Source organism: Eptesicus fuscus, chromosome 18 (genome assembly GCF_027574615.1).
Source record: "Eptesicus fuscus isolate TK198812 chromosome 18, DD_ASM_mEF_20220401, whole genome shotgun sequence".
Lineage (NCBI taxonomy): Eukaryota > Metazoa > Chordata > Mammalia > Chiroptera > Vespertilionidae > Eptesicus > Eptesicus fuscus.
The window spans coordinates 45930383-45943805 of NC_072490.1; the positions used below are offsets into that span (position 1 = coordinate 45930383).

Below are 13423 nucleotides of genomic sequence, written 5' to 3' on the forward strand. Positions count from 1 at the left end.
GATTTAATATCCTCCCTTTTATTCTTGTTTTTGTTCCTGTTCCTCCTCCTCTCTCCCTCCTCCCCCTTCCCCCTCCTCCCTCTCTCTCTTCTCTCTCTCTCTCTCTCTTCCTCTCCCTCCTCTTTTTTTTTAAACAAATACTGCTTTATTTTGTTTTTCATATTCCTTTCACATTACAGTCATTGTAATTTTCTCTCATAGTTTAACAAAATCTTACAGATTTTATTATATTGTTGAACTTATGAATAAGTTCACTTTGACCTGACTTCACTCTGAGGAAAAGGTCAATGATGTTCATCTTGAACTTTAAAAGAGAATCTGGTGGTGCAATATACAGATCTTGTAACGTAGGAACCAACACCTGAAACATGTATGTTCATGTTGGCCAATGTCACCCCAATAAATTTAATAAAAATATTTTTTAAAAAGAGAATCTGGGTCTCCAGGATGCTTCACAGGAGGCCCAGGATGCTTACTCGCCCAAGATCTTGCCTGCTGCCCTGACTCATGGAATTCCAATGTCAGTCACTTTAATGAGACGTTTTGCCAGTGAACATTCATTGAGCGTCAGACTTGGCAAGACGTGACTCTTGCTCACAAAGAGGAGCTCAGCGTCAGTAAGGACCTGGCCACAGCCTGCAGAGCACGTGCGGACCTGTGTGGTCACGGTACCACAGGGGGACTGAACCAATCGGTGAAGTTGGTTGGAGCAGGAAAGGGAAGCCTGGTGCCTTGCCAAGGTCAGGAGGGCTTCTCGGAGGAAGTGAACTGACCGTGGGCCCGGAGGCATGAGGAAGAGCCCTTTGTCACTGCCCTGTTGGGCATTTGCTGTGGCCCTGCCACGTGTACAGTGAGGGCAGAGACCAAGGACCTGGGTTAGCATGTAGACCCCTTTCTCCCTCTGGGCAGAACAGGACAGGGCCGTGAGGAGCCTAAGAAGACACGGTGTGTCTATGTGGGGGTGGTGCCCTGATCAGATCTTGGTTTAAGTCTGACCACATCCTAGAGAATGTGTTGAAATAGCTGAAAGGCAGAGTGGTTCGTTTGAGAAAGTAACGTTCAGCAGCAGCGTTGGAATGGAGAGGGGGGCTTCAGGCCAGAGAACTCTCACACATGGTGACCGGTTTGGCCATAGGGAATGCATGTGAATCAGAAAGGTTACACGTAGCTTGGTGATGGGGTAGAAAGATGGTGCAGCCATGGGTGGGTGAGGCCTTCATGAGAGTTTTGAAGGGTCCCCAAGATATCCAAATGAGGAAGTTTAGATCTCTAGAGCTATTGGGATTTGGCCAACAAGTGAAGTTAGGTATCTGAGACCGTCAGCATGCCACGTTAGAATGCTGTTGGTTGCAAATTACGGAACACCCAACTGAAGCCAGCTCACCCAATAAAGGGGTCTGTTCATTCACATAACTGGGAAATGCAGGGTCCAAGGTGCAACAGTTTAATTCCGCCGTGCAGCTATGTCCTCCAAACCCCCAAATATCTCTGCTCTCTCTCTTCGGCTTTGTGGGCCTCACTCTGAGACTGGCCTTCCTCTTGGTGACAAGGTGGCTGCAGAACCCAGATTTCCCAACTTCACACCACACCAATCATCTCTCCTGAAGAGTCTTTCTCAGAAATCTAAGATACTCCTTTTCCAGAGGTCTCCAGCCAACTTCCCTCCTGTCTCACCAAACACTGAACACACATGCCATGTGCTAATTGATGGCTTGGAGAAAGAGTGGACCCCCCCCACCCCCAAGTTAAAGATCATACCTGATGGGGTGAGATCACCTTCCCTTGAAGCATATTGGCTCTAAGGGAGGAGTGGTGGGTACCCAGCGAGGGGCTGTTGGGGAAGTGCAGTGTTGAAGGCTGTGAATGGGCAGTTGCATGCAGATGTTCATCAGAGGAGGAGTGAAGAGGGTTTGGGTGGAGCTTTGGGGGACAAAAATGCTGAAGGGGTGAAGGGTGAGTTGAGGGAGAAAACAGACTACCTGCATCCCAGGCGAGTTCTTCCAGGAGGAAGGGGTGGTCAGGAGGTGCACGATAGATAGGGGGATGTTCCAGGTGTCCATTCAGGGGACAGTTACCGTGCCACATGCTGTGACCCAAGCTCACAGTGAAAAACCTGGCTGTTATTGGGGCAGGGGGGTGGGGGTGTAGTGGTGTGGGGGAGGCAGTTGCTAGCTTGGAGCTTAACTGAGGAGTATTGGCCCCAGTTGGAACCACTCTTTCCCCTTCAAGTAGAGAAACTTTGCAAGAAGTGAGCTTTCATAAAGGCCGTGTTCTTCTGAGGCAGAGGCCACAGACGAGGAAACAGAACCTGAGATTTGGGTGCATTTCCCAGAGGGCTGGCTGAGGACACACAGGCAGGCCCGTCTGGCTTTGAAATCCAACCTGTCGGGCACCAGGCTTTCAGGAGAACCATTGTCTCGTGAAAGATTTAAAATTGGCCGCGTCGGGTTGCTTCCTGTCCTGGGTCCTCGCTGCCTCAGTGGTGTCCGTGTGCCCGCTCTTACCCTGTGCTTTTTGCTCACTCTCCTAGATAAGTACGCGGTTCGCTTCATCCCCCACGAGAACGGCGTCCACACGATCGACGTCAAGTTCAATGGGAGCCACGTGGTTGGAAGTCCCTTCAAAGTGCGCGTCGGGGAGCCAGGACAAGCGGGGAACCCGGCCCTGGTGTCCGCCTACGGCGCGGGGCTTGAGGGGGGCATCACAGGTAACACACTGCCTCCCCCTCTCCTCTCTAACTGAGCCGGCTCCAGGGACAGAGCCAGGTGGCAGTCTCCAGGCCTGTGCACCTGTCCCCAGGGACGCCGGGATAAGGTGCACTTCGGAGGCTCGCGTGCTCATTACCACGTGCTGTGCCTCAGCCGGCTTCCTCTGCCAAGTTCCCAGACTGTGGGGCCGGGATGCTGATAAAGAGGGATACGGCCCAGCACCATTCATTCTGAGGGTTTCTTTGCCCGCGCAGAATTCATGATGCATGTAATGGGCCTCCTGGGCGGTCCCTACCCATAAGTGCCTCTAGTGGTCCCCAGGCGCCCAGAAACGCTTTGAATGGGCAGTAATGCCTGTCACGGTCTATCTCCTCTTTTGATTCTCTGGTCCTAATGGAGGAGGAGAAAAGTCTGAAACAGTTGAAGAATTCTGAAGCTTTTGGACTTGCTACGATTTATTTTTAACCTTTGCTGCAGATGGGCCACTTTTGATTGTGAAGAACTTAGGCAGCGACAAGGTATATATAACGCATAATAATCTGGCCACTCAGTGTATATCCTATATAATAAAAGGCTAATATGCAAATTGTCCCCTCCACCAGGAGTTTGACCAGCAGGCAGGCCGGCCAACCACCCATGTCCCCTCCCCCTGGCCAGACCCCACCCATGCACGAATTCATGCACCGGGCCTCTAATAAACACACACACACACACACACACACACACACACACACACACACTGAGTGGCCAGATTATTATGCGTTCAGAGATCATAATAATCTGGCCACTCAGTGTAAAGTGAAACCTATGCCATCTCTTTGCGTCTCCTTCCTCCTTCCATCTGGTCCAGGAGGAAACAGGGCTCACAGCTCAGGGGCGGCCCTTGGGGTTGTCTGTCAGGCTTCATTCTTGGTCGCTTGGTTGCTTAGCTGCTGGTTCACCAGAAAGGCAGACACATACTGTGGTTTTGCTTTTATTTTACAGAAATAATCTTAATGCACATATTGTTGTACCGCTTGCTTTTTGCTCTTGGCATCTTAAAGAACTCTCCATGTTAAAACATACCCATCCCCCCTCCCCGGTAATGGCTGCAGTTGGTGTTCAGACGGTGACCCTAGAGGTGGGCGTCGGGGGGTGTCCAGTGCGTGTCCTTACGGAGAGGCAGGGTGGGAGCGTGTCCAGCTATGCTTCTCTGCAGGGAAAGTCCAGGCGTGGGCTCTTGGGGACACAGTCTGCATGTGGGTGTTGATTTGGGCCTCCAGGAAGGCCGCCCGGTCCCAGTTTCTGGAGTCCCTCGTGTGTGGGCACTGCTCTTAGTGTCCCCCGATGGGGTGAGTGGGACAGAGCAGACCCCCTCCCCATGGCGAGGGGATGAGTGGCCCTGGTTACCTGGGGAGTGAGAGTCCTAAGTGGCCCAGGGGCCCTGTTTACGGCCAGGAGAGAGTTAACCCGCTTATGCCCCATCTGGGACTCTGGCCAAACAGTGGCCTCGGCAGAACCACCCGTGGGGGTGGCACAAGTGCCTCTGGACTCCCCAGGCCCCTCTGGCTCCACACTGAACGCTGCTCCAGCAGAGTGTCCTTCGTTAAAGGCATAGTATGGTTTCACCCTAAGCAGTCCATTTCACAGATGAGGAAAGTGAGACTCGGAAAGGTTGAGGCACTCCCCAAAGCTTTCCTAGCGGCAGAGGCCAGAACCAGGACTTCCCCCCCAGGTCCACGCCTCAGAGCCTGTGCCCTTCACCCCTGAGCTGTGCTGCCTCCCCAAATGTCTGGCTCACCCAGGGGCAGAGACTGCACCTGTGGCCCACTCAGCGGTGGTGGGGGGGTCATAAGCCAGGCCCCCGGTCCGAGCTGCCGTGGAATGTTTCCAGGCAGTAGTGGATGCATTTGGCCCCTGGCAAGCCACCTACCATCGGAGCCCAGGTGGGGTCCTCCTGGTACTTGGAGCCACAGCAGGCCTTGGCCCAGGCCCCACAGCAGCCACTGAGGTCTCCTGCAGCGCCAGCAGCCACCTCTGCCTCCTGCTGGGTCACACCTGCTGTGTCGGGGCCTCTGTGCTTCCTCTTGGCTGTTCACGGGCCTTCTCAGGAGCTCTGGTTTCAGGCTGTGTTTTGCGAGCGCTGGATGCTGCTGAGAGGAGCTGGTCTAGGGAGACTCCCAACCAGGCAGGAGAGGCACAGAGCACGCCTGTTTCAAACCCTGTGTAAATATTGCTCTTGTCAAGGGGAAGGCGTCTTGTTTTCCTAGCCCTCCTGCTCCCCAGCCTTTCCCCAAATACCCGTCCCAGGGTTACACAGCTGCAGTGTGCATGGAATGAAAAGGTGGCTGTGCTCGCTGCCTGCGGGCCTGGCAGCCTCACCTTCGGGACAAAGCAAACGTCCCTGTGTTTTTCTGGGTGGACTCGCTGTATCTTTTGGCTCGGACTTTAAATGGCCCGTTCTGCAGGTTTGGGAGCAGGGCATGTGGAGAATTGGGAAGGGACTGTGCTGCCGAGAGTGGAGAGGCTGGGAGGTAGACCGAGGAGTCCAGGCAGTCTGGGCTGGGAGCGCAGTTCCCCGAGGAAGTGCTCCAGGAACCCCGGCGTGCAGGAGCAGAGAGCCCCTTCCCTCCTCGGCCGCCTTGAAGACGCTTTGCACACACACGACAGTCACAGGAACTCAGCTGTGCGTGCGGGCTGCCCGGCATGTTCAGGGTGTCCGTGGTCAGCTGGAGGCAGTGGTGAGGGGGGCTCCTGCGTGTGGATCCTTTCTCCAGTCTTCTCTCGGGCACGCACGTCCGCTTCCCGTTGGACAGAGCTCCTGTTTAAATCCCATTGTGCCATTTTCTAACTGTGTGACTCACTGAGCCTCCCCTTCCTTCCTATAAAATGGGAATAATGAGGGAGCCCCCCAGGCAAGCTGTCCCAGGTACCACTCGTCCTGATTCCTTATTCCCCTTTCCCACCCATCGTCCCTGCCCTCGGGCCTCGCAGCCAGGAGGAGCTGCGTTTTCAGGAATGGAGCAGCTTGTTGAAAAGGGTGGGGCTCCTTCCCGGAGCCGGGCCTTCTCCACGCTGAGTATCTCTCCGTGTCTTGCAGCTCCTTCCTAGGATGCTGTCCCGTGCTCGTCACCACCCGCCCCCTCAGTCACGGCAGCAGCTGCTGCCTGAGGGGCTTTGAGGCTGCACAGTTCAGATACAGGGTTGAAGTGGGGGGCGGGGTGCTGGGTGGGGGAGTGCTGGGACCAGAGCCTCGAGAGCTTCCAGAAACAGCTGGGTTGTGTTTGGGAGTTGCATGATAGCAGCTCCTTTGTTTTATTGATAACCAGAACAATCATTCTTTCTCTGGCCTGGGAGCTATAATTAAACCAAAATAGTTCCCAGCTGGGACACAGTCCAGGGCTCTAGAGAAAGCACAGCCCTGCATGGGGCTGCTATGCCGGGGACAGCCCAGGGAGGGCACTGTGGCAGGCGCACAGCTGGTGTCTGGGCCCCCAAGTGGCCCTCACAGACCAGCTCATCCCCTCTGGACTGGAAAGAGGCCTGGGGGGGTGGGGGGGCTTCTGCAGGGCCCTGGGCTCAGGCGGGAATGTCGCCGTCGCCATCGGTGGCACTCCTGCCCAGCTTGCCTTCTGTTGTACCCGTCTGTGCAAGAGGCCCTCAGGGACCGGGCAAGCGGTAGAGTGTCCTAGGGCTGCACTAGGGCATCCAGGGCAGCCACACTGTCCACCCAGGGGCCAAGAGCTGGGCCTGGGCTCGGAGCTGCGCAGACTGTTCAGATGCCCCTCTCAGTAGCTCTGACTGGCAGGGGCTGAGCTTCCGAGTCCTGTTAGCACCTGCACTGCCATGGGGCTCAGTGAGCCGTGGCTGCTGTACTGGTCCTGTCCCTGTTGCCAGGATTATTCATGGCAAAGGAGGAGGTGGCAGATCCTAGTGGCTGCTTCGGTCTCCAGGGTGGAGTCTGGGTCAGGAGCCTGGAGAGGAAGGAGGAGGCGCTGACTCCTTGGCTTCTCCACGTCCACACAGAGGAGGCAGGGAAGGTCAGAGGGGCCCCCGCCTCCCCTCGCCCCTGGAGGCGGAGCTGGAGCAGCATGTCAGGCTCACAGTGACCCTCGGACCTTTCGCCCATAGCCACTGCTCGTGCCCAGAGGAGAGGACAGGGTGTCCAGGCGGGGTGTGCTGGTGGGCCAAGTGTCAGCCACACTCCTGCCTGGAGTTACCGACCCCAGGGCCTGTGGAGCTCTGTGCCAGGAGTTCAAAGCTAGTAGTGGTGGGTTCCCTTGCCACCAAGGTGACCCTACTTTGAGGGATCCTGTGTGTGCCCCCGCCACTGCTTCAGTGCCCCCGGGAGAGCTCCCCAAACCCTACCCCCGTCATCCCTCCAAACCATCCACATGATATTTACTCCCACTTCCTTTCTCCCAGGTATCCAGTCTGAATTTTACATCAACACCACCAGAGCAGGGCCAGGGACGTTATCGGTCACCATTGAAGGCCCGTCCAAGGTTAAAATGGATTGCCAGGAAACCCCAGAAGGGTATAAAGTCATGTACACCCCCATGGCCCCTGGAAACTACCTGATCGGCGTCAAATATGGTGGGCCCAACCACATCGTGGGCAGTCCCTTCAAGGCCAAGGTGACAGGTAACCAAATACCTTTTAAATTACCCCCCCCCCCCACAATCCTTTGTCAAAATATCAACAGAGCTGCTTGATCGTAGAAACTGGATGATTTTAAATACGTTGAATCTACTTTGAATCCTGATTGTGAAGAAGTGGTAGGGCCCTGTGTGGCTCAGTTGGTTGGAGTGTTGTCGATTCCTAATCAGGGCACGTACCCAGGTTGCAGATTCAATCCCCAGTTGGGCCACGTGCCAGACGCAACTGATTAATTTCTCTCTCTCTCTCTCTCTCTTTCTCTCTCTCTCTAAAAATCAGTTTTAAAAAAGAAATGGTAGGACAGGTAGAAGGGGGTGCATGTTTGAAACTTGCAAAATAAGTAGGTCGAACGGGAGGGCGGGAGGGTAGAAGTTTAAAAAGCGTGTTAGATGGATTCTGCCTCTAACAGAAAAAAAGAAATTTTACATATTTGAAATCTTATGTATTTGTTTAAATCAGGGTTTAAAAAAATCACCCCAATCACTTCCCTTCACTTTAAAAGTAATTAAAAGTCTTTATTAAATTTATAAAAATGTGCTTCCTTCAGAGCTCTGGGAAAAATACCAAACAGTAAAATCACCTCACAGCCTCCATCCAGGTAACCACCATAGTATTGTGGTAAATTCCTCCCACATCTCTCTCTGTGTTCACTGCTATATAAATAGCTTAGGGTCAGTGCAGAAAAACTTAACGATTCAGACAGGAGAAGCATCTCCCGTGCAGAGAGAATCACTGGTGATATTTTGTTATGTCCTTGCAGACTTCCACACTGCGTATCCCTATAAGCTCTACAGTACAGAGTCTACACTGCTACACTACAGTGTACGTCTACAGTGTAGAGCTTATAGGGATACACAGTGTAGAGTCTACACTGCTGACACGCAGCGTGCTTTATGTAAATGGAAACCTATGGCTCCTACAGGGTGGCACGTGGTTCTGTGGGAGGGGTCTACAGGCTGGAACCTAGTTAGTTGTGTGGGGCAAGACTGGGCGGGGGGCAGTTAGAAATTATGGGTGTGAGATGGGGAAGTGGTGGCTTTTGGATCCAGGTGTTGGGGTGCGGGGGCACTTTCCTCCTCTGGCTGAGAGACCCTCTTGATCTGGTCATTCATGCCCTTCTCCCTCCCTTCCATGTCCTAGGCCAGCGTCTGGTCAGCCCCGGCTTGGCCAACGAGACCTCGTCCATCCTGGTGGAGTCGGTAACCAGGTCCTCAACAGAGACCTGCTACAGCGCCATCCCCAAGGCATCCTCGGACGCCAGCAAGGTGACCTCCAAGGGGGCAGGGCTCTCGAAGGCCTTCGTGGGCCAGAAGAGCTCCTTCCTGGTGGACTGCAGCAAAGCCGGTAGGCAGCCTGGCCTGCTCCCGGGGAGTGGGGGCAGCTGGGCACCCGCCTCTGCTTTGGTCTTCCCTGCTCCAGTCTGCAGTGCCACCCTCCCATGGAACCCAGCCATTTGCAAGTCACCGTGTTCATTACCTTATTCTTTTGCACTTAGTATTTTTAAAGGATTTTCCTTGCTTTTCCTCTGATTTTTTTCTGCCCCATAATTGCTTCAAACTTAATAGCAATTTGGACTAGGGTATTTGTTCGGGCGTCAATAGAGATTTGGCTGGGTTCTGGCATCTAGCACATCTGGCCTGGAAACCTGGCTGGTTCCACCACTCATCCTTTCCTCCTATCCTCTTTCCCTCCCTCCTCCCTCCCTCCCTCCCTCCCTCATTCTTCCCTAAATGCCATGTGACCTTGGGAACCGTACTAAATCTCTAAAAGTCAGTTTTCTCTTCTCTAAAATAGGAATAATAGTACCTTCCATAAAGTTCTCCTGAGACTAACAGATCAGAACAGTCTACACCTACAGGGAGATGGGCCTCATTACGTGCCGAGGGCTTCACAGAATACTCCTCCCGGCGAGGCTGGTGATACTGTTGCCCCTGTTTACGGACGGGGAAGCTAAGACAGGGAGAGGTGACGTTCCATGTCCAAGGTCACCCGGCCAGGAAGCGGCAGGGCCCGGATTTGAACCCTCAGTGTTGGGCTCTTTGAGGCCTGCTCAGAATCCCACACTCCCACCTCTCAGTCCCCAACATCTTCATAGAAGCTCAGCGGGCGGCAACCGGTATCATTCCTTTGGCTCCCTTCTGGTCCTCTGCCTCCTGGGATTCACCCTCACGGAATAACCGCCCCCCTCTGCCGCTCAGGTTCCAACATGCTGCTGATCGGGGTCCACGGGCCCACCACCCCCTGCGAAGAGGTCTCCATGAAGCACGTGGGCAACCAGCAGTACAACGTCACCTACGTCGTGAAGGAGAAGGGGGAGTATGTCCTGGCCGTGAAGTGGGGAGAGGAGCACATCCCCGGCAGCCCCTTCCACATCACGGTGCCTTAAGCGCGTGCCGTCACATCCCGGGAGGTGCTTCTGGTGGTTGCTTTCGTTGCTTGTTTGTAACTCGTTGTTTTTTTTTTTACAAAGTCCTCCGGCCTGTGTGTGGGTCTGAAACCCCATCCCGAAAACATTGCCATTCCAAAGTGCCTTCAGAACGAAATCCTAGACTTGACTCCTTGGGGACGCCTTGGGGACACTGGGGAAACGCAAGCTCGTGCGGTGGGCTGAGCAAACCTGACCTCTTGTGGCTCAGATCGTCCCCTGCAGGCAGACCGAGCACACAGGCAAGGCTGGCGTCAAAAATGCAACCGGGGACCAACTTAGGAAACCAGGCGGGGGCGAGGGGCGGGGAAAAGAGGAGCCCTCGCTGAGGTGGTTGTTTAGGAAGGTAGATGGCTTAACACCGGCGTCCTCTCTCCCGGTGCCCACGGCACGTGAGAAAAGGCTGCGCGGTGGGCACATTGTTTTGACCACTCACTCCCACCCCACGCTGCTCTGGGGCCTTTTTACCACGCGGCGGCCGGCTGGCCCCGAGGGCTTTCTGCCGCCGCTCCCTCCTCGGCTGATAATTTCCCTGCAACGTCCGAGCGTGTGACCATCTTGGCGGCCATGCTTCTGTTCTTGCTTTTAAAGTCTGGTCAGTCTCGGTCTGAGGGAAGTCTGCAGTGATCAGCAGCCCCCCACTTGCCAAAGACCCCTTTTTGTAACCAACACTAGCCCTTGTGCTTAACACACACTCCAGCCACTTGCCCGTCGGATGAGCTTTCCCAACACGATCTCGGTGACGGTGAGGGGTCCGCGTGTCAGCGGAAGTCTTCACGCGGCACAGCACGCCACACCCAGCCCAGTCTGTCTCGGGGGCCACTTTTTCTGGAAAACAGTTATAGATAGGAAAGAAGGAAAGTCCTGCCGACCTCTGGTCTGAGTCAGGGACCATTGAGGGGGGTGGACAGCAGCTCATCAGGGCTCCTTCACTGTTCGGCAGAAATCGCAAAAGCTGCGTAACCGGTGGTGGCTGTGTGTTTGGCCCTGACCCCATCTCATCCAGATGGTGTTTGGAAAGCAACATGCAGGTGCAAGAGTCTACAGACGGGGTGCAAGGCCTTGTGCCCCCCTTCCCGCACCCCTGCTTGGGACTAAAGTTAAAGCGTCAGGGACTGGCTGGCTGCAGGGCCCGCCGTGGAGTGTGGTCAGGGCAGGCAGACCCTCCTGGTTGCTGCTCGGTCCTCAGGAAATGGCACTGTGGCTGACGTGCCTCCGTGGGTGGGGCGGGGCCCAGGTGGGGGACCTGCCCCGAGGGATCGCAGCTGGGGGCCGGTGTTGGCAAACGCCCAATGTTCGAAACTGGAGCGGCCTGAAGCCTCGGGTGAAAGGACCACAGGCCTCGTAAACTGGGACACGGAAGCGAAACTGGAATCAAATGCCGACTGTAAATTGTATCTTATAACTTATTAAATAAAATGTTTGCTCCTTAAAGCGCAGTCTGATAAGTGGTTGGGGTCTGACCTGCTCTTCCCATCCCTGGCCAACAGCACACAGGTTAGCTCCGTGTCTTGACCAGGAGGCTGGCCTCCTTTGGCAGGGGAGGCCCAGCTTCCCCCTGAGCCTCAGCGGGAGTTCATCCAGACGGCCCGCCTGAGCGTGCGGGGCACTGGAAGGGGGGGTGTGGGCCCTGACCCCCACACAGCTGCCTGGGGAGGTTTGCTGGGACTTGCCCTGAGGAAGAGTCCCACATAGGAACCCCACCTCGGTGAAGGCTGTGGTTTTAAAAAGAGCGAGAAGAAAGCCTCTCCTACAAACACCAGAAGCCCCCTTGGAGGGAACTGATTCAAACAAAAAAGTGTCACCTGTCATCCCACTGCCCGTGGACAGCAGGCTCGTATTTGGTGCTACATCCCTCCCTCTCCCTCTTCCCCGCTGCTCCTTCCTGCTGCAGGTGTCCCTGGCTCCAGGCCTCCCCCTCCCCTGACAGCAGTTTGGTGACACCATTTTACAGCGACAACACTAGCTCCGGGGCTGCACTCTCAAAGTTCACCTGAGGCAGACCCTGGGTCCCTGCCAGTTTGTCCTCCAGAGCGGGGCTGCCTCCCTGGTTACACCTGCGGGAGCAGTTGCCATGGTGATGGGAAGTCCTAGCTGCCTCCCGCCCCATCCCTCATCTCCATTGGAGTTGAGGGGTGAAAGGAAAGGTGGGGAGACAAGACTCTGGGTCCTTCCCTGTGTCTCTTCCTGACACCCCTTTGTTGATCGGGGTGGCGATTTGTTGACCTCTGACAGGTGGGAGGGAGGGAGGGTTTGTCCTGCCCCTTCTGGAGCGGGCAGCCTCGTCTGTGGGCCCGGACTCCCAACAAGGTCTGTGGCCTTTGAGGGGTGCACGCTTTGCCCAGGGGGTCTGGACAGGCCGCCGTAGGCTGGGTTTGTCCCCAGAGGAGCACAAGGCCAGAGCCCCTGGTTTCTATACCTCGTCGGAGCCCCGCGGGTGTTGGGAGGCAGCTTTATCAGGTAGCAGGGTGGACTTTGGCATCAGGTACCTTAGGCTTAAACACTGGCTCAGCCACCCACGGTGTGGCCTTGGGGAGGCCGCTTCACCTCTCAGAGTGCGCCGCCCTCGGCGGTTGGAGGGTTTGGTCACATGGAGCGGGGAGTCTCAGCCACCGCTGTCTGCTGCCGTGACTGCCCTCCTACACGGCTGGGCCTGGCGGTCCCCCGCCGGTTACTTCAAAGACATCCCGGTGAGATCTGTGCACGTCTGGTCAGCAGCTAGAGCCACGGGGCAGCTCTTATCTGCACCTGGACTGGCTGCCATGGGAACCGGCTACTGTTTGTACAAACACCTTGAAAACGGCAACTTAACCCTGGACAGGCCGAGGCCAGACCCTTTCGGACTCACTGGTCCCCTTGGCCCTTGGCGGCCAGGACCATCCCTCTTCGGTGGCAAAGGAGGTTAGGCCGACGCCAGCTGCCAGCCGCCCTGCAGAGATCCTCAGCCCGGGTGGACCCTGCCCTGTCACGCCCAGATGCCTGCCTCTTCCTCACCCAGTTTCCTCTGAAACCCAGGGCCGCACTCATCAGCAACGCTGCCAAGAAGGAAACGTTTAATTAACATGTCTCTCTCCAATGCGCTTATAAACACGGGCCCTGGACCACATGTCTAGTCTTAAGACTTCAAAGGGGCCTGGAAAGCCACATTTTGATGAGTTTGGTGTAAAAGGAATCCGGCGCATAGGGATTTAATTTCCCTTGAAAATTGCACAGCCTGAAAAATTAGCAAAATAGTGGCTAATGGCAAAAATGAGTGCTCCATCCTTGTCAACCCCCCAAGTTTGTAGTTTGAAATGGGGAACAAGAACGTTAATTTCAGTGCCCCTTGGCCTTCGTGCGGCCGGATGGGAGCAGGGGGTTCTGGGAAAGGAGTGGAGTGGGTCCAGGTCTCCCTTAAGGTGGAGGGGAGGGGCTTTGGAATCAGGAGCCCACTCGTGAAAACTCCCCAGAACACATCTTGTTTAGCTCATTTGTTTTCTCCTCACAATAGCAAATCACAACTCTCAGAGGGAGTAAAAATGTCACGTCGCTCAAGGCAAGCTTGAATTTGATTTTTCCCCCTCTGGCTTTGTCCCAAGGATGCTGCCCAAACACATGGTGGGAGGAATCTTTTTAAACAAAGGGATCCTTTTGCTGGTGATAAGGCTTTTGT

The 13423-nt window shown here is 55.2% G+C and overlaps 1 protein-coding gene across 2 annotated transcripts in view; it reads left to right on the forward strand.

Annotated features, from left to right (window-relative positions):
• FLNB (filamin B) overlaps nt 1-11199 on the forward strand; it is a 135442-nt gene extending 124243 nt beyond the window's left edge. For both annotated transcript variants that reach the window (XM_008146303.2, XM_008146305.2), the window contains 4 exons: nt 2531-2707; nt 7113-7331; nt 8487-8690; nt 9545-11199. In XM_008146303.2, coding sequence (XP_008144525.2) covers nt 2531-2707; nt 7113-7331; nt 8487-8690; nt 9545-9732 — 788 coding nt within the window. In that variant the 3' untranslated portion in view covers nt 9733-11199. The remainder of the gene's footprint in view (nt 1-2530; nt 2708-7112; nt 7332-8486; nt 8691-9544) is intronic.
• Nucleotides 11200-13423: the final 2224 nt, after the last annotated feature.